Source organism: Pteropus medius, unplaced genomic scaffold (assembly GCF_902729225.1).
Source record: "Pteropus medius unplaced genomic scaffold, Ma_sr-lr_union100, whole genome shotgun sequence".
NCBI classification, from domain to species: Eukaryota; Metazoa; Chordata; class Mammalia; order Chiroptera; family Pteropodidae; genus Pteropus; species Pteropus medius.
The window spans coordinates 424,872-450,002 of record NW_024349804.1 but is presented as its reverse complement, the minus strand read 5'-3'; the positions used below and the strand labels follow the sequence as shown (position 1 = coordinate 450,002).

Genomic DNA, 25,131 nt, shown 5'->3' with positions numbered 1-25,131 from the left:
ATAATAACTATACCTTAACTTGTGATTAAATGAGCATTCGCCTCGTTCTCAGTTCTGTTATTGATGACTGGAGTAGTTGGAACTGAGAACAAACAGTTCATCTCTCCATTTCTGTGTTAGGTACCTGACATTATCTCCTTGAGGTTGAATAGTTTTGAAAGGCTTGCATTTGCATAGTGATTTTTTGTTCCCAGACATCTGCTTTAGAGGCATCCTCGCTTGGGCTTAGTCAGAGCCCTGTAAATGTAGAACTGCCCTCCATCGAATATTTAAATTCTGCCTGGGGTTTAAGTTAGGACTGCTTGACCCCTCATGTGGGGTATTCCATCAGGGCCCTCTCTGGTCATGGTGGTAGTAGTGTGTACATTAGATGACATCAGATGATAAGCTAAGCTCCTGGACTTAATAAGCATCAGAAAACTCTTCTCTTGCCCCCTTTCCTGTGGGTTGCTATGGTGATAGGATTATTACCATGAGATTTGAACCTTGTAGAATCATTGTGAGTGTTCCTCTCTGATTCAGGTGTGGATATGGACACTGCCTGACTTTCATGGTATCCACAATGTCATGGTAAAATTTATTGATCTCTCCCTTGAAATTCAGACATCAGACATCTATTGCAGAATTGTGTCTTAATGTCCAGTGGTTCTTATCATCATCATATTTCCTTTGTTTTAAGATACCATCAAATGTGGGGGGGCGGGGAAAAAAAGCATTGTTAATGTAATCATAGCTTTTCAGGGGGAAAACTCCATATCTCATTAATTGTGCATATTAAATTTTAGATATATCTTTTTTCAGAAACATTCAAATGTGAAAAAAGTACATCTTCTAAGATGTACTTGAGGAAATTGAGTATTACTTATAATCAGGGATTATGTACTTTAAAACTTTGTTAACTTCTTAGAAAGTTATAGGAAAACTGTTGATTATCCTCCTGTGTTCAAGCAATACTGATATTAAGGACTTAATGTCTTCTTTCTTTTCTCAGAGAATAAACCAATAGGATATAAAAATGTCTCTGGGAAGTAAAGTATGATGGGAGATGAGGTCATTTGTTCTAATTAGAAACCTGCAAATCTGAACATTAAGATACCTACTCAAAATGGCACCAGAAGAAAGTCCTTGAAATATGATAAAACTTTCTAAGCTTTTTAGGATATTCTTCTTAAACAATTACAGCCAAATTTCATTTTACTTTGTGCTTATCAAATTTAATGAAATAGTCACTTTGTAGACACTGAATGATCAGATTTCAGTTCTTATATTTAGTGTGATATTTAGACTAATTTATTTCTCCATGTGCCCCAGTCTTTTCATCCCATTCTCTTCTTTCTGTTTGGAATCTTTTCGTCCATACAGCCATCTATTAAAATCTATGGAGCCTTCAGGCCCTGACCCAAGTCCTTGTCTTCTGGGAGTCTTGCACAAGACCCTGGTATCAACCAATACTTTTCTCTCTGAAGCCCTTGGTGTTCTGCACCACATTTGAGGCACTTTTCATGTATTATTCTTATGTGATTATATTTAAAGACTCCATATCCCCAAAAGATTTCGGTTTCTTAATGTCAGAAATAATTTTACACACTTTTATGTCTCTCTCATGTATTGTAGGTGCTCAATAAATATCTGATGAAAACATGGAATTTTATAGAGGCTTTCAGATGGTAGGTGTATTAGATTGCTAGGGCTATTTTAACAAAATAACACAGACTGGGTGGCTTAAATAACAATAACGTATTTTCTCACAGTTCTGGGGGCTGGACATCCAAGATTAAGGTATTGACAGGGTTGGTTCTTATGAGGGCTCCCTCTTTGGCTTGTAGATGGCCACCTTCTCACTGTGTCTTCACGTGGTCTGTCTGCTATGTGTATGCATCCCTAGTGTCTCTATATGTATGCATGCCCAGTGTCTCTTGGGGTCCAAATTTCCTCTTATTAAAAGGACACCAGTCAGATAGGATGAGAGCCCACCCTAATGGCTTTGTTTTACCTTAATCTCTTTTTTAGAGGCCCTATCTCCTAATACAACCCCATTCTGAGCTACTGAGGGTTAGGGCTTCAACATATGAATTTGGGGGGACATAATTCAGTCCTTAACAGTAGGCATGCCTAAGAGATGGAGAGGACTTATTCTTTTCTCTTTCTTATAAGAACTGGAAAAAGGAAAACAGACCTCAGCAATATTGAGAGGAACTTAGAGTAGCTAGGACTATCCCAACTAACACGGAGGGTTTAAATGTTGGGATGTGCTGTGTGAGCAGCACTGGCTGCCTTATCTGGAAGTCTCTAAACATAATTCAGCTTTCAAGGTTATTTTAAGAAAAACACAAGTTGATGTCTGGCCTCTTCAAAGTAATTTGTAAAATACTAGGCATCTGAGAGAAGTCTGACTAATTTTCAAATATAAAATCACAGTCTACAAAAGGACCTGATCTGATGCCACCTCCTTTATGTCCTTGTTGTCTCTAGTGAAATAGTACATCTCTTGCCAGTGAAATAAAAATGCATGTGTTTATGTCTTTTTATTTATACTTCTTTTAAGGTACTTAAATCACGTATTAGAACGACTTTTTGTACCTGTTTTCCCTTTACAGTTTAGAATCTCACTGATGGCAGGGGCCTGTGGACATCACTGCACATGTTCACTGGCTCCTAGAGCTGGGCCTTGCACACGGCGGTATCAGAGACCACTGGCTGCAACACGTGTGATCTCTTTATTCCTCTGCAACCCTGCAAAGCAGGTGGCCAGGCTAACACATTTCTTCACCCTCCACGTAATAGCTGTTCATAACTACATATTGAGTGAGTAGAAATGCCATCTAATATACCGCTTTATGCCTCAGACCCCTAACTGTGCTATGTAAGTAAGAAACTAAGCTTAGGGCTTGCTGTGTAAGGAATGTTTGCACAAAATGCAAAGGAAAATCTCATTTCATTTATTAGATGTGATTTTAATTGGAACATTAGGACATGGGTTAAATTACTTGAGGCTCAGGTAAGAAGGTCATTACAATCAATAAGGTGAGGATAAGATCTCTACCATTTGATTTCAGGCGATTTAATATAAATGTTAACTCAGCAAGACTGAGGAAATAAAACACCAAAAGTGAGCAAGCAGAGCTCAGAGCTCTGACAGGTGAGTTTTATCCCATTAGCTGGGCAATCACAAGATTCTCACACTGCTGAGTTGCTTCATACCTCTACAGACTACAAGTGTAACATCTGCTGGTCACTAAGAAACTAAGCCTGAATAGATGGACCAGTTTCTTCATCAGCAGGTGTAGAGACGAGGAGGAGGAGAAAACTAGAATGGTCCCCTAAACATTCTATGTGCCTAAGGGGACAAAGGAAACAAAGGTTCCTGTGTATTAACTTTACAGTTAGTACAGGGGCCAGGCAAATCAAAGAGAATGAAAAGCAACTTTAATCCTACCACCCAGAAATAAGCACTGTCACAGCTTCTGTGTGTGTGCTTCCAAAGATAGATTCTTGTATAAATAGCCATACAGACACACTCTAAAATTTCTCCCACTAAGTAGAGTTGTAAATAGTTTTGTAATATTCCTTTTATAAAACATGTTGTGAATATCAATTTATATATACAAATATAGTATTCTTTAGTATGGATGTATCATATTTTTTAAAAAATCAATATCCTGTGGTCAGACATCTAAGTTGTTTGCATTTTTTCACCATTGTAAATGACCCTATGATGAACATATTTATAACCAAATCTTTTCTTATATTCTTAGGATAAACTCATATGTATGAATACTGGTTCTGTAGCTCTTATTAGAACTTCTTTCTCCAGAGAAATTCAGAGACCACAAGAGCTAGTCTCTGAATTTCTTTTCCAGAACAGCAGCTGAAGTGGTTGTGAGAAGCGAATAGAAGACCATGAGTTAATACAATTTAGACTCCCTCTGCCATGATGGAACATCTCCCAAATGTCATTCCTGCCATGAGACTTTGGGGGCGGGGCGGGGTGAGGGATAACTGACATCTCTCTAGCTCTTAAGGCTTTCTATTGGGCATAATTCCATTTCCTTAGCTGTGATTTCTGACAGGGGTTGCTCTAATCACAACAGGGCTCAGGATTTGAATCCAATTGGTGAAGAGGTGTTTGTTCTCCCTCTGAATGAGGAAGTAGGTAGCACCAGTGACCAGATGGAGAACCAGCCTTACGATGACACCCACCCTGAGCTGGGTCCCTGGTGATGGGACGCTGTTGAATCTAGCCTACCCTACAGCTGCCCTATTCTTGGACTTGCAATTTACATGAGCCAGTACATTCTAGTTATTACTTGTGCCACTTTGAGTCAGGTTTGCTTGGCTGCCTAATGAATGAAACTGTAGAAGGGCAGAGAGATCCTAACATCAATATACATTTATTTCTCTTTGTAGCAAATTCAGTCAGTTTGCTTATTTTGTATGTTTCACCTATTTTATGACTTCACAATAGACCTCTCAACATAACAGACTTTCATATGGCATAGGTTAGTCACATCCCACACAACTCCATCTTCCATCCCTGTACACAGTGACTCCCACCTCTTTGCTCAGACCCTGACCTTTCCCTTTCAAAGCTGCCTTTCCAGCTGCCCATTGGCTGTCACAAACTTCCACACCACACCTTCACCTGAATGTAGTCCTCACTGAACTCTTGCTCTGGTCTTTCTCCACCCCCACCCCCATCAACCACCAGTTGTCTATTCCTTGTGTGTCTGTGCACCCAAATATCCCAACCTCAGTGTTGACTATTCCCGTTTTCATTCCCCCAATCTAATCAATAATCAGGTCTTATTATTCTACTTCATAAATGTCTCTGGAATTTCCTCCCTTGCCCTCCCCACCCAACTTGCCTTCCTACCATCTTTTACCTCGTCCTTTCTTTCTACTGCATCATCACCCTTGTGATAAGGATTAAGGTCCTGAATAACCCCAATCTAATCAATAACCAGGTCTTATTATTCTACTTCATAATGAACCAGTGTGATGCTGTCAACAATATGCCCCCTGCCCCCATGAATCTCTATGTTGGCAACTGACTGGCTCTTGAAAATTCAACTCCATTATAACTCCTGGAAAGATGCCATCAGCATGGGCTAGGCCAAGGTGTGTAGTGATCAAAGAAACAGCCTAGCTACCAAAAAGTTATTTCCAAAAAAAGTTGTGAATTTTTTTTTAAGCACTAGAAAGAGGATATATAGAACATAGACATTCTTAAAGTCTATTTTCTCTTCCATTTCCTCCCCTCTCCACCCTTTCCATTCTCCATACATTTATATCTCCTGTCCTTGCCTCCTTAAAAGGCACTAATGCCTGATCCCTCGGCCTTCTTCCCCTTTCCTCTTGATTCTGTGCCACAGAAGCACAAATAAAACGAATTTGACAAAGCAATGTTTTCCTTAGAGAACGAGGAAGGCAAGGAAATGGAGTGCCTAAAGCCAAAGCTGCGTTAATAGCTCTTGTCCTATGGCTACTTTAGATTATTTCCAGGAACAGTCCCTGCCTCCACTCCCACCAGCACACATGAGCCTCTATGGCAACATAAAATCATTTGCTTTTTCCTGGCCACATCTAGAACTCCACACCTATACCGTGAAGTCTTCATAATGTGCAGGTAGTTACTCGCCTCGGTTTCATAACATTGAGTGTATACCTCTATTAACAGTCCTTTTCATGTGTTGTATGAGGGTGCATATGCAGACTAAGTTTCAGGAAAATGGGCATTCACTTCCCACAGGAATGTCTAAGTGGATAGATACTGGGCCCCCATCATCCAGATTATCCATTATTGGCACCCGGAACATTAACACTTGAAAATGCATTTCATAAATAACAAAGGCAAGTCCATTCTCACCTTAGAAATGTTGACTCCGGAAGAATTTGGGAGACATGCTAAATTGTTTGTAGCAAAGGCAAGGAAGAAAAACTCATCTCTGAGAGGAAGCAGGCAGAGTAAGCATCAAGAGGTAAGAATAGTCTACGGCCATACTACCCTGAACAAGCCGGAAACCGTCTGATCTCGGAAGCTAAGCAGTGTCGGGCCTAGTAAGTACTTAGATGGGAGACCACCTAGGAAGACCAGGTGCTGTAGGCATAAAAAGTAAAAAAAAGGATTGTAAGCTGACAAGGTCCTTGCAATCTGTGAGGTCAACCAAGGGTTGCCTCGTCTAAATATAAAAAAAAAAGTTAAGAACTGGCACAAAGTAGGGCCATGAATATTTGTTGCTGAATGAATTAGTTTACCTCTGTCACCTACGTCCCAGGGACTAGATCCAGACAAAGTGCAAGAAGATGGGACTTACTGGAAGCTGAAGATCCTACTGCCTCTTTTGAGCAAGTAAAATAACTGAAAGGTAGATGGCTTTCTACCACAGACTTTAAGTTCAAGAATCACAGGATGATACTGTCACATTCTCTTAACCTGGTCATAACTTGTGGGACTTTTTGAACATGTTGACACACTTAAACGTGTCCTGTATAAAGAAGCATCAGATGGGTTCTGATTTACCTGCCTGTGAGGCTGACCTGTTAGCCTGCCTTCATTTGTGTATTCCAGATTCCTTCACGTAGCAGATACTCAAATAGCTATGAGAAAACTCCTAGATGAGTCCATAGCCCTCATTTATTGTGGTGGGGCCACTACTACCAATAAGGTGTGAGTCTTAAGTGAGATAAAGAATAAAAATAATTGTCCATGTCAGAGGTTTAACAGCAGGGCCCTTCCACCTAGGCTGTAAATTGGAATCGCCTACAGAGTTGGCATAAAGACTGGGTCCCTCCCATATTAATTCTCTTTTAATTGGTCTGGATTATTGGGCAGGGGGGGTCCAAAAAAATCTCTCTAGGTGATTCTACCGAACAGTCGGCACTGTGAACACCGGTTTAGAGACTGCCAAAGGCTCCAGCTGATCAGGACCTAAAGTTTGCGGTACTTTTTGTCTGACTCCCCACCGTTTCTGAGACCTCGCTCCCACCCTCAAACCTAAGACTGTCCATTCACCCGCAGCAAGGAATTTTCGGGAAAGCGGACAAGACCTGCGGGCGCGCACACACGTGCATACAAGCCTTACCCATGGAGCGTTGTGCGGTCTCAGCGACACGCCCCCGTCCAGGCGCGCAGCCCTCCTCCAGCCCCGCATCCGGGTCCAGCCAGCGGGCTGCCTCCCGCCCTCCGTCAGCCCCGCGTCCTCCCTACGCATGCGGGTCCAGACCCCCCGCCCTCCGCTTCCAGTCCCGCGCTTTCTTCTCGCGAGGAAGTCCGAGCGCCGGAAGTGCCCGGAGCGCGCGCGGCGCGGGGCAGCGCGGAGGTGCCGCCGCGCAGCGGGCGGAGGGAGCGACAGGCCGCCCTGGCCGCGTTGGCTGCAGGTACGGCAGGGGACGGAGCTCTGGAAGGGCCCGGGGTGAGGGCGATGCGGCCGCCGGGCCTAGGCGGGGCGGCTGCGGCGGGGCCCCTGCCGGCCTCTGACTAGGGTGTCGTTGCAGGGTCGCCCCCATGTTGCGTTTTCCGACCTGTTTCCCGTCCTTCCGGGTGGTGGGAGAGAAGCAGCTGCCGCAAGAAATCATTTTTCTGGTCTGGTCACCCAAGCGGGATCTCATTGCTTTGGCCAATACCGCGGGCGAGGTGAGTGAGCCGGCGTTGAACCCCGAGAACTCCGAGCCCCACCGACAGCGAGCAGGTACAGCTTGCCCCAGCCTCGGTTTATCGTTCTGTGAACTTGACGGGCCATCTGTGTATCCTGCCCCTCCCTTCCAGGCCGGCTGTAAACTTCAAGTGAAAGTATAAGGGACCATATACGGGAAAGATCATTTATATGTCCATTCTCCGTATTTTATGGCGAAAATAAGTTTTCACATAGCTTAACACAACCACACAGTCTGGCATCGCCAGGTCTCCTTTAATCATTTATTTGCTAAATGGGCTTTTTAAAAGCCCATGATGTGTCACTCATGAACTAGACATAGTAGTAGATCCACAGACCCTGACCGAAGTTCGCTTGAAGTTTAGTAGCAGAAGAAAAATGAGTTATTGTCAGACTAGCTGCGAACGTACGTGCGTGTAGCTGCCACAAAGGATAGGTTTAAGAATCTGTATTATGTTGTCCACGTTTCATACTATGGATTGGATAGCTACTGCCCATTAAAAATACCCTTAAATTAAACAAGGGAGTGATTGTTTCCCTGGATTTCTGACAGAATGTGCATGAATTTTGTCCGTTAGCATTTCTTGTTCACACCTTATAGTTCATCAAGCTCAACCAGTTGGCCAAACTTTGGGCTGAGAATTATTATTAGCTGGCAGCCGTTTTATAAGGAAACCTTCACCTATGTGTATTTCCTCCTTTGGCAGGTTTCCTGATAGTTAGTTATCCCGCCAGGTTAAGAGTTGCATTGTGTGCAGCCAAACTTGGAAACCAGATGGTAAGGAAAACTTAGCCAGGAAAACTTAGCAGCCTGCAGGGCTGTGTCGCTGTGTTGACTGCTGTGACCTCCTGTCTAGAGTACTGAAGTCTATTTCTCAAGGCCCTCAATGAAATCTCGTCTCTCTCCTCTGCCATGGTGCATTGGAACTCTGTAAGGGCTTTAGAGAGGAGTGCAGATAGTACAGCCACAGCAGTAGGAGGGGAGGGAGAGAATAGAGGCATCAGCGTCACCAGATGGGTAGATGTAATACTGAGCACTTGGAGGAGAAGGGAGAGCTGTGAGAAAGCTGACAAGGCAAGTGGACTAGAGAAACCCAATAGGATTGCTGGTCATTATTAAGAGTCACATGAGGCAAGTTCGAGGGAAACCAGTGAGCATGGCTGTATGTCTCTTCTGTTCTTTTTGGCTGTGTGGGTGCAGGAATGGTTAAGTTTAACCAGGGTGGTTGTTTTGCAGGTATGACAGAGCAAGAGAGATGCAAAGAAGGTGAAGTATATGCAAGAGGAGTGATTATAATGATGAACCTTGCATTCTAACGTGATTAGTAGGGAAGTGAGGGCACGTGTGGGGTGAGGAATAATGAATAGGAGGAAGAATCAGCAGGTTGTCTGTCTCGATGAGGTTGAAGAGTTGAAGTTGGGTATTAGTAGGAATGAGCTGGAAAGAGAGGTGGTGATGGAAAGTGGGATATTTGAAACTGAACTTATGGCAGCATTTGTAGTTGTTGGTAATGATACAAGGGCAAGGGCGTGACCCTGGGATCGACTGAGATGAGGCAGAAGATGTGGTCATTGGAGGGGAGGTAGTTGAGAACTTAAAAGCTCTTGAAATCACCAAGAATGATGATGACTAATGTTGGAAAGCATGAGTGAGCCAGACAGGAGTCCACATCTTTCAGGAATGAGGAGCGTGGCCTAGGGGCCCAGGGGGATAGCAGGAGGTATGGTCTGATTGCATAAGATTCAGAGTTATTTTAGAGAAAAGGAAAATCGTGTAGAAATGGCATCGAGCATCAGCGAGGAAACCTACTTCATCTCCTAGCCCAGTAGTAGCACAGGGGACATGAGCTGCAAAACGGCCATCACCTGAGAATCCTGCAGGGAAGCAGTGTCCTCAGGCGAGAAACACATTTCAGAGAAGAGAATGAACATATAGGGGATCTCTGTGATACCTGACCGTGGATCCCGGAGGGTACAGAGGAAGGGTTTCAGAAGTAAGGAATGGCAGAGATGGGCTCAGAAAAGAGCACCGAGTCGAGGGGATGAATGATTCTTTGGGAGTCCTGGCTTCCCAGTGGGGACCCATGTGACCAGGAGTGAAGCTCTCTGACATAAGGCAGGGAGTGGTAATGCTGTGAATGTGTGGTACTGAGAAGGTGTGGCGGGGTCTTCAGGAGCACATGCAGTTCTGCCTTTTCTTAGAAAGTTTTAGTGGTTGTATAGAGGATGGAGTTGGTACAGTCATGTTTTTGAAGCACAAGGAACCTTGACCCTTCAAGATGGGAATTTACTCATGTGGAAATGGAAGTTGGGAATGGCTAAGTGACTTGTCCAGGATCCTTGGCCATTAAGTAACAGGGCTGAAATAAGATCCTGAGTCATCTGACTCCAAATTTACTGTTATTTGACTATATTATCACAGCTATCTTTCTGCTGCTATTCATGTTCTTCCCTTTTTGTCATCATCTTTTTGGACAGCCTTTATTCCTTTCCAAAGACAAGTTTCCTGTTGACATAAAAGATAGGAAAATGTAGAGAGTAGAGGGTTAAATTAGACCTGTTTTACCCATTTTGAAAATACCTCAAGTTCACCCTTTGAAATTGATTCAGAGAGTGTTGTCTTCTAATCTTTTCTGATAGCTAAATAGTATATTTGAGATGATTTTTAATCTTTTTTATAGTGGGGATCTAGGTTTATTTTATTTTTGGAAATGGAGTTTTATTTTCTACCATTATGTCTGTTTTGTCTTAGGTTTTACTTCATCGACTTGCAAGTTTTCATCGAGTTTGGAGTTTTCCACCAAATGAAAATACAGGAAAGGAAGTGACCTGTCTGGCTTGGAGACCAGATGGCAAACGTAATGATAGTATTATAAAAAATACATTTTTATTCTTTACAAACAATATTCCACAAAGAAAGCTTATTTCCAGAAAGAATTCATTGTCCTTATTATATACTAGATTTCTAAATGCCAATTTGGGAACTTTGGTTTTTAGAAAACTTTAAAGTATTTTCGTAGAACTCAATTCTACTGTTTAGTTTCTGGGCAAAGATATCTCTAAAATAAAATCTGACTTCTTGGCAAAGATAATTCTAAAATGAAATCTGGTGGAGTATACAGAATACTTTGGTTTTGCTCTTTTCTCTGTCTTGCCCTGCACTGGCCAGAGCTTCGTCTACCACTCACTAGTCAGTTCATGGCCCTTTTCTCTCAAAAATGTATCTTAGCATTAAATGTGCCTCATAAAAATTCTCTCTGCTTATATGCTTGCCTCACCTGAAAGACTGTCAGCTCTGACCCCCTTTCTTCCATTTCTGTATTATCTTTTGCCTCTTGATGTCCTTTATTTTGTAGCTTGTTAATGTTGTAGCTCGCTATGACTATGACTCTAACAACTAAATTCTCTTCTCCCATGTGTTGTTTTTGCAGCGACAGTTATATGAACTATCATATACATATAGTCAGTACAGTAAAATGTTTTAAATCATAGCTTAGAGTTCATCTGTATCATTGGTGCTTTATGAAAAAAAGCTGAATTGTTTTTTGTAAAATATGTATTCCTCATTGTATAACTTTTTTTCTATATAAATAAGTCTGTAAAAATGCCCTGAAAGCCTGTCATTTACAGATAGCTATTTCTACCTGTACTCATTTTGCTCTGCTCTTGTTTTATCTTATTTTTTAAAAGTATGTGTAAAACTAGAGGACTTTTGTAAGTAACATCTTGAGATCTTACAGTATTCATCTAAAAACACCAGGATCTCAAAAATAAATCATGAAAGTCAGTGTGTGAAAATGTATTTAAGTAGATGATATTTTTACCACTAAAAAATATGTCTTGTATTTTTGGACAGTAAAAAAGGTTTTATTAGGTATTGGTTATTTCAGGATTGCTTTAAATTGTTTGGAAGAGGAGGAAACCTGGATTGCCGTACATCTAGCCAAGTTGCATGTATTGGTACATAGTGAAACGCAGCCCTCTATTTAGAAATTCTTAAATTTGATTGTCAGGAAGATGGTAATGACTTACATAGAGAAACTGTACTTGATAATTGAGTCACAGCGAAAGGAAAAGGACTCATTAGTATCTGATGGCTTTGTTTTCTGTGAAGAGTTAGAAACAAAAAAAAAAGGGTGGGGGGGACTTTCCAAGAACCAAGCAGATGGAATGCTGCTTATCTTTTGGGCATGTTTACGGGACCAATGTGTCTTGATGATACGCTGTTGTTTATTAGTTGGGACCTGTTTTGTATTTTCTGCTTGGCACCTGGGTTCCAGTCTAGAGGCTTTGATGTGTAAGATGTTAAGTGCAGTACACAGAAAGTAGTAGAGCGTTCATGAAAGTTTGAGCATTTGGATGTAAGCTTAGATAATGGCGTAACTACCTGCAATGGTATCTTTTAGGTTTTAAAATATTATTTACAGGAAGAATTTTTAGGTTAAATGAGTTCTGTGATCTCAGTGTATTTAAAATAGTAAAACTGGGCAAGAAGTAAAATACCCATTTATTTTTCTCAAACATTTCACTAATTTATTCTGATTATTTCTTCTTGTTTTAGTTTTGGCCTTTGCTCTTGCTGACACCAAGAAAATTGTTTTGTGTGATGTAGAAAAACCTGAAAGCTTGCACTCCTTTTCTGTGGAGGCTCCAGTTTCTTGTATGCATTGGATGGAAGTCACTGTAGAAAGCAGGTAAAGTAATTGAAAGAGAAAAACTTCATTTTCACGATAGGATGGCGTTCATGAAATATTCATTTTCTAAAATGGATACTTAGTATCTTTATATTGAGTATGTGTATATTGCATTTAACTTTTAGTTTCAAGATAAAAATTTTTAATACTTTGTTAGTTTTTTTTCAGTAATGCCTAAATGGCCAAGTTGTTTCTTTTCTTTTTAGTGGGAAAAAATGCTTGCCATGTCATCCCTTTTTCACCTTCTCACTCATTTATTTCCAACCTTAGTTGGAGGTAGGATTGAGAAAAAATAGGAGATGAGTAAGTCTGTTTCAAAATGCATGGTGTCATCTTATATACCTGCTGGGCTGTCATATCCACAAATGTATGTAATTATTATAAAATGAATTTATAATAAATTCTGAATATTAATTGACAACTTCCCTAAGGAGGGGCCTGTAAAGAATTGGATCACAAGAATCTAGCCTGGATTTTGAAATTCATTGTAGATAAAGCAATTAATCAATATCAAATAATCAAGGATTGTCTATGGCCATGCCTCTTGAACACACCCAATCTCATCTGATCTTGGAAGCTAAGCAGGTTTGGGCATGCTTAGTACTTGGATGGGAGACCATCTAGGAATACCGGGTGCTGTAGGCGTGAAATAAATAAATAAGAATAATCAAGGGTTGCAAATGGTCATGTGAACTTAGGAAAAGTTAGAGGAGCAGTGTTCACTATGTAATTTCCATCCCAGACAAGTTACCTGCTAAGTGTATTTTTAACACTTTCTACGAATAATTTAGTAGTTTAGAAATGTTATGTGGAGATTCCAGGGTCTCTTGAGACATGTAGTTTGTGGTAAAGTGGGAAAAAATGCTTGCCATGTCATCCCTTTTTCACCTTCTCACTCATTTATTTCCAACCTTAGTTGGAGGTAGGATTGAGAAAAAATAGGAGATGAGTAAGTCTGTTTCAAAATGCATGGTGTCATCTTATATACCTGCTGGGCTGTCATATCCACAAATGTATGTAAGCCATAGAACCCATATTAAATGATAAGTGTTCTTTAAAATTACTCTCGGTACGCATATGTTTAGTGATGGTTCTTAGAGTTAAGAAATCAAATTCTCAGTATCTCATGCTCAATACAAATGAATATATTTCATATGCTGAGATAATTGTTTATTAATACTTGTTCCTCTAAATGTAAAGTGAGTAGGCTGGGTTTTTTTTTCAAGAAATAAAGCCCATTGTATGTATTTCTTGTTTGTGACTATTATGACTATTTTACAATGGTAACATATATGTGGCATCTCTTGACTTGCTAAGGTATAGTATGTAAAATTGGACATTTAAAAAAATTAATATTTTTTACTAGAGAAGTAAAATCTTTGGAGTTTTTATACTTTTTTTTCCTTTTTAGTGTTCTAACATCCTTTTATAATGCTGAAGATGAATCAAATCTTCTCTTACCTAAGCTACCTACATTGCCCAAAAAGTAAGTATCAGAATTAATTTTATTGGTGTTAATCTTGCAGATTTCTCTTATACAGTGACAGTTCTTTTCTGGTTTAAAAAAATATATTTTTATTAACACTTTTTACCCCAATCTCTGTTTTTCTCTAGTTATAGCAACACCTCAAAAATATTTAGGTAAGGTGTGCCTTTTTTGTTTTCAAGTAAGATAATCTTATATTATTTGAAAGATATAGTTTAAAAATAACCTAATTTATTTTTATATTTTAGTGAAGAAAATTCTGATGAAATTATTAAGCTTTTGGGAGATGTCAGGTAAATTTTGCAGATCTCTTAAATAATAGGTCTCATTTATTAAAGTTGATACTTGATATTTGCGGCAGTTTTCAGAGTTTCAAGGGCAGTTAGTTCCTTTATTTGTCATGTTGTTTTATTGCTGACAACCCCTGAACAAAATACAGACATTAATATCTATTTGTTTTTATTATATGGTCTTTGATTGTGTTAAGTTTAATAATATTATAATGTACCTTCGTTTATTTCAAGAAGTAAAGGAAGATTGAAGTACTAGAGTTTATAAAATTTAAATTTAAATATTCAATTCCTTAAGCCCTTTTAATATATTTAGCATCAGAGCCGTGATAAAATTAATGGTACTTTGTATAAGCTGGAAAAAGGATTGTTTTGTTAGTAACAGTATATAAATGCAATCCTTGTTAAAACAATGTATTTTTATTTTGCTGTAAACAGATGTTTTTAGGCTAGAGAAAATTTCATGTTGTTCCTTTGGAAAAATGGAATAAGCCTGATGTGATTGCATATTGGGTGTTAGTGAATTTGTTTGATGTTTCATTTCCCCATGGGGGTACTTTAGCATTCAGATTGTCTGAGAGCAGAAACTATTTACATCTTGGTTTAAGAACTCCATCTTCACTGTTGTCCTCAGCTTCTTGCATTATTTTTAATTAGGCTTAATATTCTTGTCCTTGGAGGAAGCTCTGGTTTTATTGAACTTTATGCTTATGGAATGTTCAAAATTGCTCGAGTCACAGGGGTAAGTTTTTCTTTAATATTTTCCATATCGTTTCTGTTAGAATATAGCAGCTAAAGGATCTGTGGGAAAGGAATAAACACTTTATTTTTCTCAGTTTCAGTTGTTAGAATTATTTGTTCTTAAATATTAAAAGGATAATTTTCTTACTAAGATAAAATAGTAGCGTTCTGTCTATGAAGATCTGTGGCTATTAGTGGAATTAGTCAAGTTTTTTATCTTAACAAAAAGGTTGATAGGATACACTTGATTATGATTTAATGCTGTTCTAGCGTTATGGTGAGTAAGATCTACACTTCATGATTAGAATGTGATGGAAGTCATCAGAAACAATCTTCTGCTAGTGCTGAGTCTCCCATGGTTGCTAATAAGTGTTGATCTTCTCTATAGCATTTTGTAGTTGTTTTCGCCATAGCTTTTTCATCATCTTCTTCTAGAGAGGTAGAAAATATTGTAGGCTCTGTGGAATTTGTCGGTTCCCCAACACTTGATTTTGGACCCTTGATATGGGGATGGGGAGGTGTGACCTTGCAGCTAGGTGGATGCATACCTTCATTGGCTATAAACTGCTTTTTAGAGCTCTGGAGTTTGCGTCCTGTATTGTAAGCAGATGCATTATAGCAATAGTACTAAATATACTGGGGAATTTGACTCTCTTACAGATTGTTGGTACTTGTCTTGCATTGTGTTTATCAAGTGATTTGAAATCATTATCAGTGGTCACAGAGGTTTCTGCCAGTGGTGCTTCAGAAGTTTCATACTTTCAGGTGAGTATCGAAACCTGATAGCAGAGAATATATATATATATATTTTAAAGATTTTATAGGTTTTTATTATCCATATCGGTCTAATGGTCATTAAATCTAAAAGTAAAAAAATTGCCTTTCAGCTTCTAAATCTTATTTACAGAATTTTATTATAATGAGTACCTGCATTATTATTTCCATGGCTCAGTATAGTTTTTCATAAAAGGTGTTTTGATGGTCTATTAATGACCATATTTATATGGTTGCTATACCAGTTCATCTATGTACCAAGTGTTTTCTTAAGGCTCTGACCCTAATTGTAATAAAAGCTAATATTTATTTTTCATTATGTGCCAAGAACTGAGTGATTCAGTACAATTCGTTTAAATCCTCACAGCAACCTCATAGGTAGGCACTGTTATCCCTATTTTACATAGACATAAATGGGCACATGGGAGACTGGGCCTTTTTACAGAATTAGAAAGGGATGCTGAGAGTCTCGCTCCAGAGTTGGTGCTCTTAACCAGCATGTTGCCTCTGGTGTCAGATGATCAGTTAATGTGGGAAAAACCTTTTTCAAGTGTCGTTTTTATGTACATTGTGGAAACAGGGTTCCCTAGTGTATTTAGATCGTAGCCTTGCCTTCAGGAAAATCTTCCCCAAATTTTCATCTCAAATAACCCAGCCACTTAGTCTGGTATACATGAACTCTCAAGCAAAGGTAGAACAAAAAGGATACAAGATGCAATGTGCCTGTGATGCCTTCCAACGTTCATTGTATTCAGAGCATCATAGAACTCTTGACTTCCTGATTGACTGGAATAGTTGTTCATATTTGCTCTTCATCTTAAAGTTCTGTAAAACTGTGATTTCCAGGATTGCATTTGGTGCTATAACAAAGTGATTCACTATTTCTTTGAAGCTAATAATGAGTATTTTTTAATAACAGCTTTATTGAGATATGTCATATATCATTGTACTGGATATTCAATTTGTATTTATTAATAGCCTATAATTCCTTTAAAAATTTTACATGTATTTGTGATCATTTTTTGAATTTCTCATAATAGTGTTGCAAAGTAGATTATTACATTTATTTTAGCTATATAGAGGGGATTGCTAATCTAGGGAGGGTGATTTGTGTACAGTTAAACATGGCAGGTTAGAAAATTCTAAGGTTATGTTCAGTTAGTCTCAAAACTTATGCACAAAGGGAGCAGAATTCTGACAGTCTTTCCAATATGTAGTTAGACCTTGACTTTTCTAAATTATAGGTCTTTTTATTTTTGAGCTGGAAGGAACTGCTTTGCTATTAAGTTTTTAAAATTTCTTTTTCTAATTGAGGTATAATTGACATGTAACATTAATTTCAAGTATATAATGTAATTTGATATTTGTAGACACTATGAAATGATCACCACAATAACTCTAGTTATTATCTGTCACCGTATGAGTTACACGAATATATATAAATATGTATGTGTGTTTGTGTATACACATAATTTTGTGATGAGAACTTCTAAGATTTACTCTTGATAACTTTAAAACATGATTTAAAATATTATTGACTAGAGTCACTATGCTGTACATTAAGTCCCTGTGACTTATTTATTTTATAACTGGAAGTTTGTACCAGAGAGGAACTGATTTATCTTTAAAAGATGTATGTGCATTTGTATGTGACTCACTTTTATTATTTTGATTTTACAGCTCGAAACCAATCTGTTGTACTCTTTTTTACCTGAAGTAACTCGGATGGCCAGAAAGTTTACTCACATTTCAGCTCTTTTACAGGTATTTATTTCTAGCTTGTTTTATGTGAACATTTACTATTAGTTTCTAATGTTCTATAATTGGAAACTTGAAAACTTTATTTTGTAAAGCTAACTATCTATGGTAGAGGTGTCTAGTCTGATAGGTAATTTTATAATGTCCATTAAAGTAAGAAAAAGAAATTTAATTGACAGTCTACTCCCACCAATTTCTGCTTCTCCAAAAGAAAAGAAAAAGTAGTTTAAAACTTGTCAAATATTTTTATAAATAAAGTAACATTTGGAATTTTTAAAGTTTTATTGCAAAGAAAGTATTAAGGAAAATAGTCATATCAGTTAGTTTTTGTGCATAATAAACCCAACCTAAATTAGCTCACGATTCTTTAGGTTGGTGTCTTAGTCTGCAGTTTGGGCTGGGTTCAGCTGGAAGGTTCTATTGATCTGGGCCAGGTTCAGCTAATCTCGGCTGGGCTCGGTCTTGCATCAGTAGTCAGCTGACTTAAGTGTCCCTTAGCTGTGATGGCTTTGTCTAGGCTCCACATCTCTCATTTCCCAGCAGGCTGGCCCAGGCTCGTTCATGAAGTGGTGGCAGCAGCAGAGGTGTCAAGAGTGTAGGTGGAAATATCCAAAGCCTTTTGAGGCCTTGGACTCACAGTGTCGCTTCTGCTTTGTGTTGGTCACAGCAAGAACTAGGGCAGCCCAGATTCAAGGACTGGAGAAATTATCTCCGAGTCTGGATAGAGGAGCTACAAAGAATTGTGGCCCTTTTTTTTTTTTTTTTAAAGTCCTACAGTCACTAATTTACTTGATGTCATAGTTTTCTGGAGATCAGTATCTTTTTGAAGGGCCTGTTTGAAAATTGAATAGCTGACCAAACCAGCATTTTGACAGTTTATGTAAAACATATCTTATATATAAAAAGCTGAAGATATTTATTTTACCAAATAAAAACTTAAGAATGTTTGATAGTTAAGTGAGTATCATATGTTAGCTATGGTCTTCTCTTTCTGGAGCTTAACTGAGTTAAAGTGATTGAAAATAATTTCTGGGTTTCTCTGAGAAAATTGACAGTAAGAGGCATATATTATTTAGTTAGCATATTGATTTAAATATTTTTTACTATATTAATATTTTCTTCTTGTTAATAGTATATAAACCTATCACTGACATGTATGTGTGAAGCATGGGAAGAAATACTAATGCAGATGGATTCTCGTCTCACCAAGTTTGTGCAGGTAATGTAACAGGTTTCCCATGGAAGGGCTTAAAGGCTGCATGATGTCCTTATATACGGCATGAGCTACATGAGAGAAATCGGCCTGATTTGTAAAAGGTTAAGATCATGATTTCTTTCAGCGACCTTGGTCTAACTTTAAGCTATTTTCTCAAAAGATAAAGTACTCTCTTGCCACTGGTACAAACTCAGGTGAGGACAGGACTGTGAAGTGGAGCAGCGGGGCTTGGGGAGTAAGGGTGGGTGTTGGGAGAGCTGACTGGCTGTTTTCTCGTAACCGATTCTCAGATCATCAGTTGAAATACGGATTTGAGGGACGGTTGAGGAAAAGGAAAGGAGTTGTGCTCTTGTAATTTTGAATAAATATGATTTTCATTTAAGAAATTCATATCATGATTATCCATTTTGTCTAGGAAAAGAACACAACTACATCAGTGCAAGATGAATTCATGCACTTGCTGTTGTGGGGGAAAGCTAGGTAATGAATTCATGATACGTGCTTTTGCTTTTCCCTTTTCTAATATTTCAAAAGTTACTCATATTTATCATAAACAAAATAGAAAATTTAGGTGCACAAGAACAAAAATATGTATTTTTCTAGGGTTTTCTATGTACTTTTTTAAGTAAATGCGATCATTTTGTGTGTGTATAATATACATGTATTTTTTATATAGCCAAATCAGTCTTTTTCTTTGTAGTATCTTCCCTAGCATTCTTGAAAAGACATTTCCCATCTTAAGAGTGTTTATAGATTGATCTGTATTTTCATCTAGAGTTTTTTAGTGGTTTATGTTTTATTCCATGTACATGTTCCAGATGCGATTTATTTGGTTCTGTGCTGTGGAAGGCTGCTTTTTGTGTAGATGTTTAGGTACTTGCCCAGTGGGGAGTGTCACACCTCCTCCCTTCTTTGACGTGCCCTTGGGTACACAGGACACTCTCCCTACGCTTTGGCCTGTTCCCTTTGTGAGTGCAGCAGAACCCGAATTCTTGTTGGGCTATTTCTTTTAGTTTATTTTGTTTAAAAATTTTGTTTATACTTTGAAATTTAAAGTTCAAAGCGATGTGTTCACATTTTGGATAGAGAAAACTAAAAATGCTTTTTTTTTTTTCATTGTAGCGCTGAACTTCAGACCCTCTTAATGAACCAGTTAACAGTAAAGGTACGGTGAAAGTGTCTTTGTATTTACAGGGCTATGAACACATTCTTAATTTTTTTAGAATGGTGTATAGTATATTGCTTGTATACTAAATATATTTCTTCTCTTAATTAGGGCTTAAAAAAGCTTGGACAGTCTATAGAGTCATCATATTCCAGTATACAAAAATTGGTTATAAGTCACTTACAGAGGTATGAAAGCGATGTAGAATTTTTTTGGTATTGCATTTACATGTCATTGTCATTGGTCATGTTTCTTCAGCCTTCACTTCATCATTCGACATTCTCTTTTTGAGCCTTTTTCTATCTAAAATTATTGCATTGGCACTTGATGGGAATTTCGAAGTACCCAAGATTTAAAGAATCAATTATGGTAATACTACTTTATAAAATAATTTTTAACATCTTTTCACCAGGTTATGCCCTGTCTGGGCTTTTTTCTCACCCAGACAACCAAGAGGTATATTTTGAATAGGGCATACACCCTCTTTTGAGCAGTGAAATTAAATATGTTTGTATATCATTTTGCAGTTTACAAAACATGTTATGTATTTTTGTGTTTAACACCTTGGCAAGGTGTTGGTTATGGTTATCTTTATTTTATACAAGAGGAGACAAGTTCAGAATGTTTATATGACTGGCCCAGAGTTACTAAGTGTCAGAGCCAAGACTCTTCTCCGAGATTGTTGAATCTCATGCTGTTTCTCGCCAGATACCTCACTGAAGTAATTGTCAGATGGATGCTCAGTGTTTGACTTAAATTTTGACAAATTTGTTTACGCTGAGTCCCCTAACCCTTAGCTCCATTACCTCTCCCTCTGATCGCTTCAGCCTTGTCTTCCCCAGTCTGCACTGTGCCCCTTAAATGTGTTCTCCACTGTGGATCTGGTCATGTTGCTCTAACTCAAAATCTTCTATTGCCTTTCCATTACTCTTAGGCCCACAACCTTTCATGGCCTTTAGCATACCTGCCTCTTGGCTTCACCCATGCTCATGGCCTTCTCAAACTTGGCATTTTTTTCTCCTACCTAGGGTTTTTGTGTATCACTTTTGCTTTCTAGAATACTCCCATCATGCTCTTCACTTGTACTCAGATATTACTTGTTCAGAGAGGTTTTCCCTGCTCCCCTACATTATACTGGGTTCTTCTATTGGGCCTGCACCCTGTGCATTTCTTTCAAGGCATTTATTGTATTTGGAATGCTGTAATGTCCGATTGTGTGGTTATGACTGTCTCTCCCATTAGACTGTCAGTGCCACAAAGACCCTTTTGTTTTATTCACCATTAAGTCCCCAGTATCTGGCATAGTGCCTGACCTAAAATTAGAGTTTAATAAATATTTATTGAATGTTAAATACATAGCTATTGGGTGAATAAGATAACCATATGCATATCTTAAAAGTGCCAGGACTAACTATGGAACAGATTTGATCTTAGAAAATTTAATCTTGTGGTCATGTACTCATCTCAGTAATCATTATAACCAAATGATTCTGCTATACTACTTAGAGATAATTTTGAGAAATAAGTAGTTCTCATAGAAATAAAATTATTTTCCATTTTTATTTCTCAATTTAGAAATGTTCAAGCTAGTAGCTGCCTGCCACTTGATGGTAGCGATACTAATTTGTTTCTGCTCTGTTTTGATAGTGGCTCAGAGTCTTTATTATACCACTTGAGTGAACTGAAAGGAATGGCTTCATGGAAGCAGAAATATGAACCTCTTGGACTAGATGCTGCAGGAATTGAAGGTAGTAATTTCATTCTCAATAGAATACATTAAACATCCTTTACTCACTTGACAAATGATATTTATTTATTTCCCTTTAGATGCTATTACTGCTGTGGGTTCTTTCATACTCAAGGCAAATGAACTTCTTCAGTAAGTATTAGGGATATCTAGAGTTATTAACCTGAGAATGTTTCATTTTTCACTTATAAATAAGAACCCAGTCATGATTAAAACAAGTTTTTAAGTTTTTATCAAAATTATATCTTTACAAGATTAAAACAAGCCAATAGCACAGTGATTTCATAAAGTAAAGCAGTGTTTTCCTGTCCCACCCATCTTTACCCCAGGTCCTCTCTCTAGGATCTTTTAACTCTTGTAGCTGTTTCTATTTTTAGTTCTTCTGTAGGTTACCTCCATATTTCTGAATTGTGTAACTATACTGCATTTCTTTTCATTCATCAGTTTTTTAGAAATTATTCTTCTCTTTGTTTCTTTTTTTTTTCCTAGACTCTGCTTTCTCTTTTTCTTGTATTGTCTGTCTGTATCACGTCCTGGGGTTCTTTCCCTGTCTCAAGGGTAGTATCATATCCCAGCAATTCCCCTCTGTCCCAAGTACTTTCTCCTTTAGCCTTCCGACCCCACACCATCTGGATGTGGTGTCCCAGCTCTCCCACCGGCCACAACATGGGCATCTTTTTCATTGCTTTCCTGGGGTAGATTTGGTTTTCCAGCATCTCCTCTTTCTTGGTTCATTTAATCGTTTTGCTGGAAAACATCCTCCGGTAACTTAGGAAGCAGACATGCATGGATAGACTTTTCTGTGTCGTTTTGTGTCTTTTACCTTCACACTTAATTGATAGCTTCCACTGCGTGTAGGATTTTGAAGGGGAAATCATTTCTCATAGAACCTTGAAAGCATTGCTCCATTGTTTCTGACCTTTTTGTTACTAATGTAAAATCTGGTGTATCTGATTCTCATTCCTTTGTAAGGTATTTTTTTCTCTTTTTTTCAAGAAAAGCTTTTTCTTGAAATTTCACCATAGTGCTTTTAGATGTGGAGCTCTTCATTCATTGTGCTTATAATAAGAAAACATCACTTAACCTGAATTCTATTATTGTTTTGATAATTTCTTCTTTTCTTTCTCTCTGTTTTTGTTTATTTGTTTGTTTGTTTTTTAACTAGATTTTCATTCTAGAAATCTAGTTCTTCAGATAATAGATTTGATGGATTCGTCCTGTATGGAAAGTAAGATATGAAAAATATGAGAGAAAAAATGATTCTCTTTTCTGAGAAATTTTCTTGATTTAATAATCCCAGCACCATCACTCATCAATAGACATTTCGTGAGCATTTAACTATGTTTTAAACACTGTGTTAGATGCTGAGGATGTAGCAGTGAATAGAACTAATAAAAATTCTTGCCTACATGGATCTTACATTCTAATGTAACAAGACAGACAATGAATGAATAATTAAAATATATAGTATGTCAGATACTGATAAGTAGTGGTGAGAAAAACAAAGCAGGGGAGGACCTAGGGCATGCTAGGCGTAGGGAGTGTACTTTTATATAGATGGTCAGAGAGGGCCTCGCTAAAAAGATGATATTGGAGAGAAACAGGAAGGAATGAGCCTTCTTGATATTTGGGGGCAAAAGAGACAGCAAGAGTAAAGGCCCTGAGTTTGGAGCATGCCTGGCATGTTGGGGGACCTCAAGGAGGCATGATAAAGTGAATTGAATGACAGCGTGAACTGAGAGAGGTCATGGAGGATGGGCCAGGTCGTGTGGAGCCTGTAGGCTGTTGTAAAGACCTTGGCTTTTACTCTAGGTATAATAAGAAGCTTTTAGGGAGTTATGAATAGTTGAGTGACAGGAGGTATGACTTAACATTTTAAAAACATCCCTCTTGTTATTTACTTAGTGTTGTGAGTAGATTATAGGAGGGTAAGAACAAGCCAAGAGAGAAATGGTGGTCAGAATCTGGATGTATCTTAAAAGTAGAAATTACAAGATTTGCTGAATGATTTATATGGATGACAAAAAAAAGGAGTCATGGGGTAATTATGAGAATTTTTATTAGGTCTGTTCACTGCTATATCCTCAGCATCTAAAACAGTGTTTAAAAGCACCTAGAAGAGTAGAATTAACATTTAATGAAATGGGGGAAGACTTGGGGGAGTATATATATATCTATCTATCTGTGTGCTTTATGTTCCTCAGTTTGGGTTCATCTGATATTTTTTATGATTAGATTCAGGTTATGCCTTCCAGGCCAGAATACTACATAATCTGTGGAGTGTCCCTCTCAAGGTGTCACATCCAGAGGCAAATGATGTCCATCTTCGTCTCCTTTGTGACATTAATTTTGATCACCTGGTCAGTGTTATGCATATTAATTTTGAAATGACTTAACTATATAGGTGGAGCTGTTCACTACATATTGATGATATGAGACTAACATTCAAGGGAGGAGTCCGTGCTGGAAATGTGAATTTGGGGGCCAGCTGCCCATTGGTGTTATTTCAGGCTGTGAACCTGGATGAGGCAGTGTGCTTAGGGAAGAGGAGAGATCTGAAGACTGAGTGATGGGCTTTCTAACATTTAGAGATGGGCTGGATGGGGAGCTAGCAAAGGAAACTTAATTTCCAAAAGTGTTTTATTGTTTGTTTAATCGTTTTGCAAAGCTTTGCTCTTGCTTTGTGGATGTGACGTCTCAGATCTCTCCAAGGACAGTAATTAGATTTTTTAAAAGTCTGTGCTGCTCCCTGAATTATCTCCATTTCCTGGATCACTTTTCTGTTTGTCTTGATCTCTTATTGCAAGCGTCCTTCTGATACATGATGCCTGATGGTTTACTCATATTTATTCATGAGGCAGTTGGAAGTTGCTCAGAATCTCCAAGTGCAGGGCAGTCCAGAGCCAGTCCGAGTGCCAGAGTATGCGGGGCCCTGCTGTGTGCAGCTGGTGCCCACATGGAACTGCCCCAGCTCTTCCCAGTTCATTTCGTTTCTTTGAAGAACCCTGATTTTTTGTTTTTATCTGGAAGGTAAACCCCGAGGCATTCATATATTTGGGGAAAGAACATATCGATCACTGTCAGTTTGTCCTCTTGTGTCCAGCCCCCCACGTCATCCTCATGTCTTCTGTTGAACCTGAGATTTCTGAGGATGGAGCATCTTCGAGATTCTGCAGGGTGCATGATTCCTTGCTGCCCTCTGTGCACTGTCTGCCATGAGGCCTCCTCTATAGAGCTTAGTCAGTTACCAGTCCTCCATTGGCTTTTGACACTTCTGAAATTTATTTTAGTTTCTTTTCTATTCCCTTTTTTCTGTGTGGGTTTATAACATAACACCCCTCTCCACCAATCCACTGTCATTTTAGTAGAGTTTCTAGATGCATGTTCTCAGAAGGCGAAATGAGAGGAAAAGTGACACTGCTTCTGTATTTTGAATTGTTTTTTGGTTCGCCATATGCGCAGAGAGTAAATATAAAAATTAAGCTTTCTCTGATCATCTTTCAATATGAATGCAAGGTAATTTTTAACTTCTTGCTCCTTTGATGTAAGTAGAATATAGCATGTTAGGTTAAAGATGGAGAAACTGAGGCAGTGAGAATTTTGATGTT

At 38.4% G+C, this 25,131-nt stretch overlaps 1 protein-coding gene and 2 pseudogenes across 3 annotated transcripts in view; all 3 read left to right on the top strand.

Moving 5' to 3' along the window:
* Window positions 1–2,597: 2,597 nt before the first annotated feature.
* The window catches only part of ANAPC4 (anaphase promoting complex subunit 4), a 37,430-nt gene continuing 14,896 nt past the window's right edge, over window positions 2,598–25,131 (top strand). Inside the window, exons 1-18 of one of the 3 annotated variants that reach the window (XM_039838056.1) lie at window positions 2,598–2,805; window positions 7,019–7,377; window positions 7,495–7,633; window positions 8,360–8,430; window positions 10,405–10,510; window positions 12,214–12,346; window positions 13,758–13,832; window positions 13,961–13,987; window positions 14,081–14,125; window positions 14,780–14,864; window positions 15,524–15,628; window positions 17,318–17,401; window positions 18,528–18,614; window positions 19,027–19,091; window positions 19,734–19,776; window positions 19,888–19,964; window positions 21,424–21,524; window positions 21,604–21,655. In XM_039838056.1, the coding sequence (XP_039693990.1) occupies window positions 2,613–2,805; window positions 7,019–7,377; window positions 7,495–7,633; window positions 8,360–8,430; window positions 10,405–10,510; window positions 12,214–12,346; window positions 13,758–13,832; window positions 13,961–13,987; window positions 14,081–14,125; window positions 14,780–14,864; window positions 15,524–15,628; window positions 17,318–17,401; window positions 18,528–18,614; window positions 19,027–19,091; window positions 19,734–19,776; window positions 19,888–19,964; window positions 21,424–21,524; window positions 21,604–21,655 (1,847 nt within the window). In that variant the 5' untranslated portion in view covers window positions 2,598–2,612. Of the gene's footprint in view, window positions 2,806–7,018; window positions 7,378–7,494; window positions 7,689–8,359; window positions 8,431–10,404; window positions 10,511–12,213; window positions 12,347–13,757; window positions 13,833–13,960; window positions 13,988–14,080; window positions 14,126–14,779; window positions 14,865–15,523; window positions 15,629–17,317; window positions 17,402–18,527; window positions 18,615–19,026; window positions 19,092–19,733; window positions 19,777–19,887; window positions 19,965–21,423; window positions 21,525–21,603; window positions 21,656–25,131 lie in introns of those variants that run through there. The other 2 variants (XM_039838057.1, XM_039838058.1) reach the window with 2 other exon arrangements.
* LOC120582961 (uncharacterized) lies at window positions 5,988–6,106 on the top strand (annotated as a pseudogene).
* On the top strand, window positions 12,874–12,991 carry LOC120583053 (uncharacterized; annotated as a pseudogene).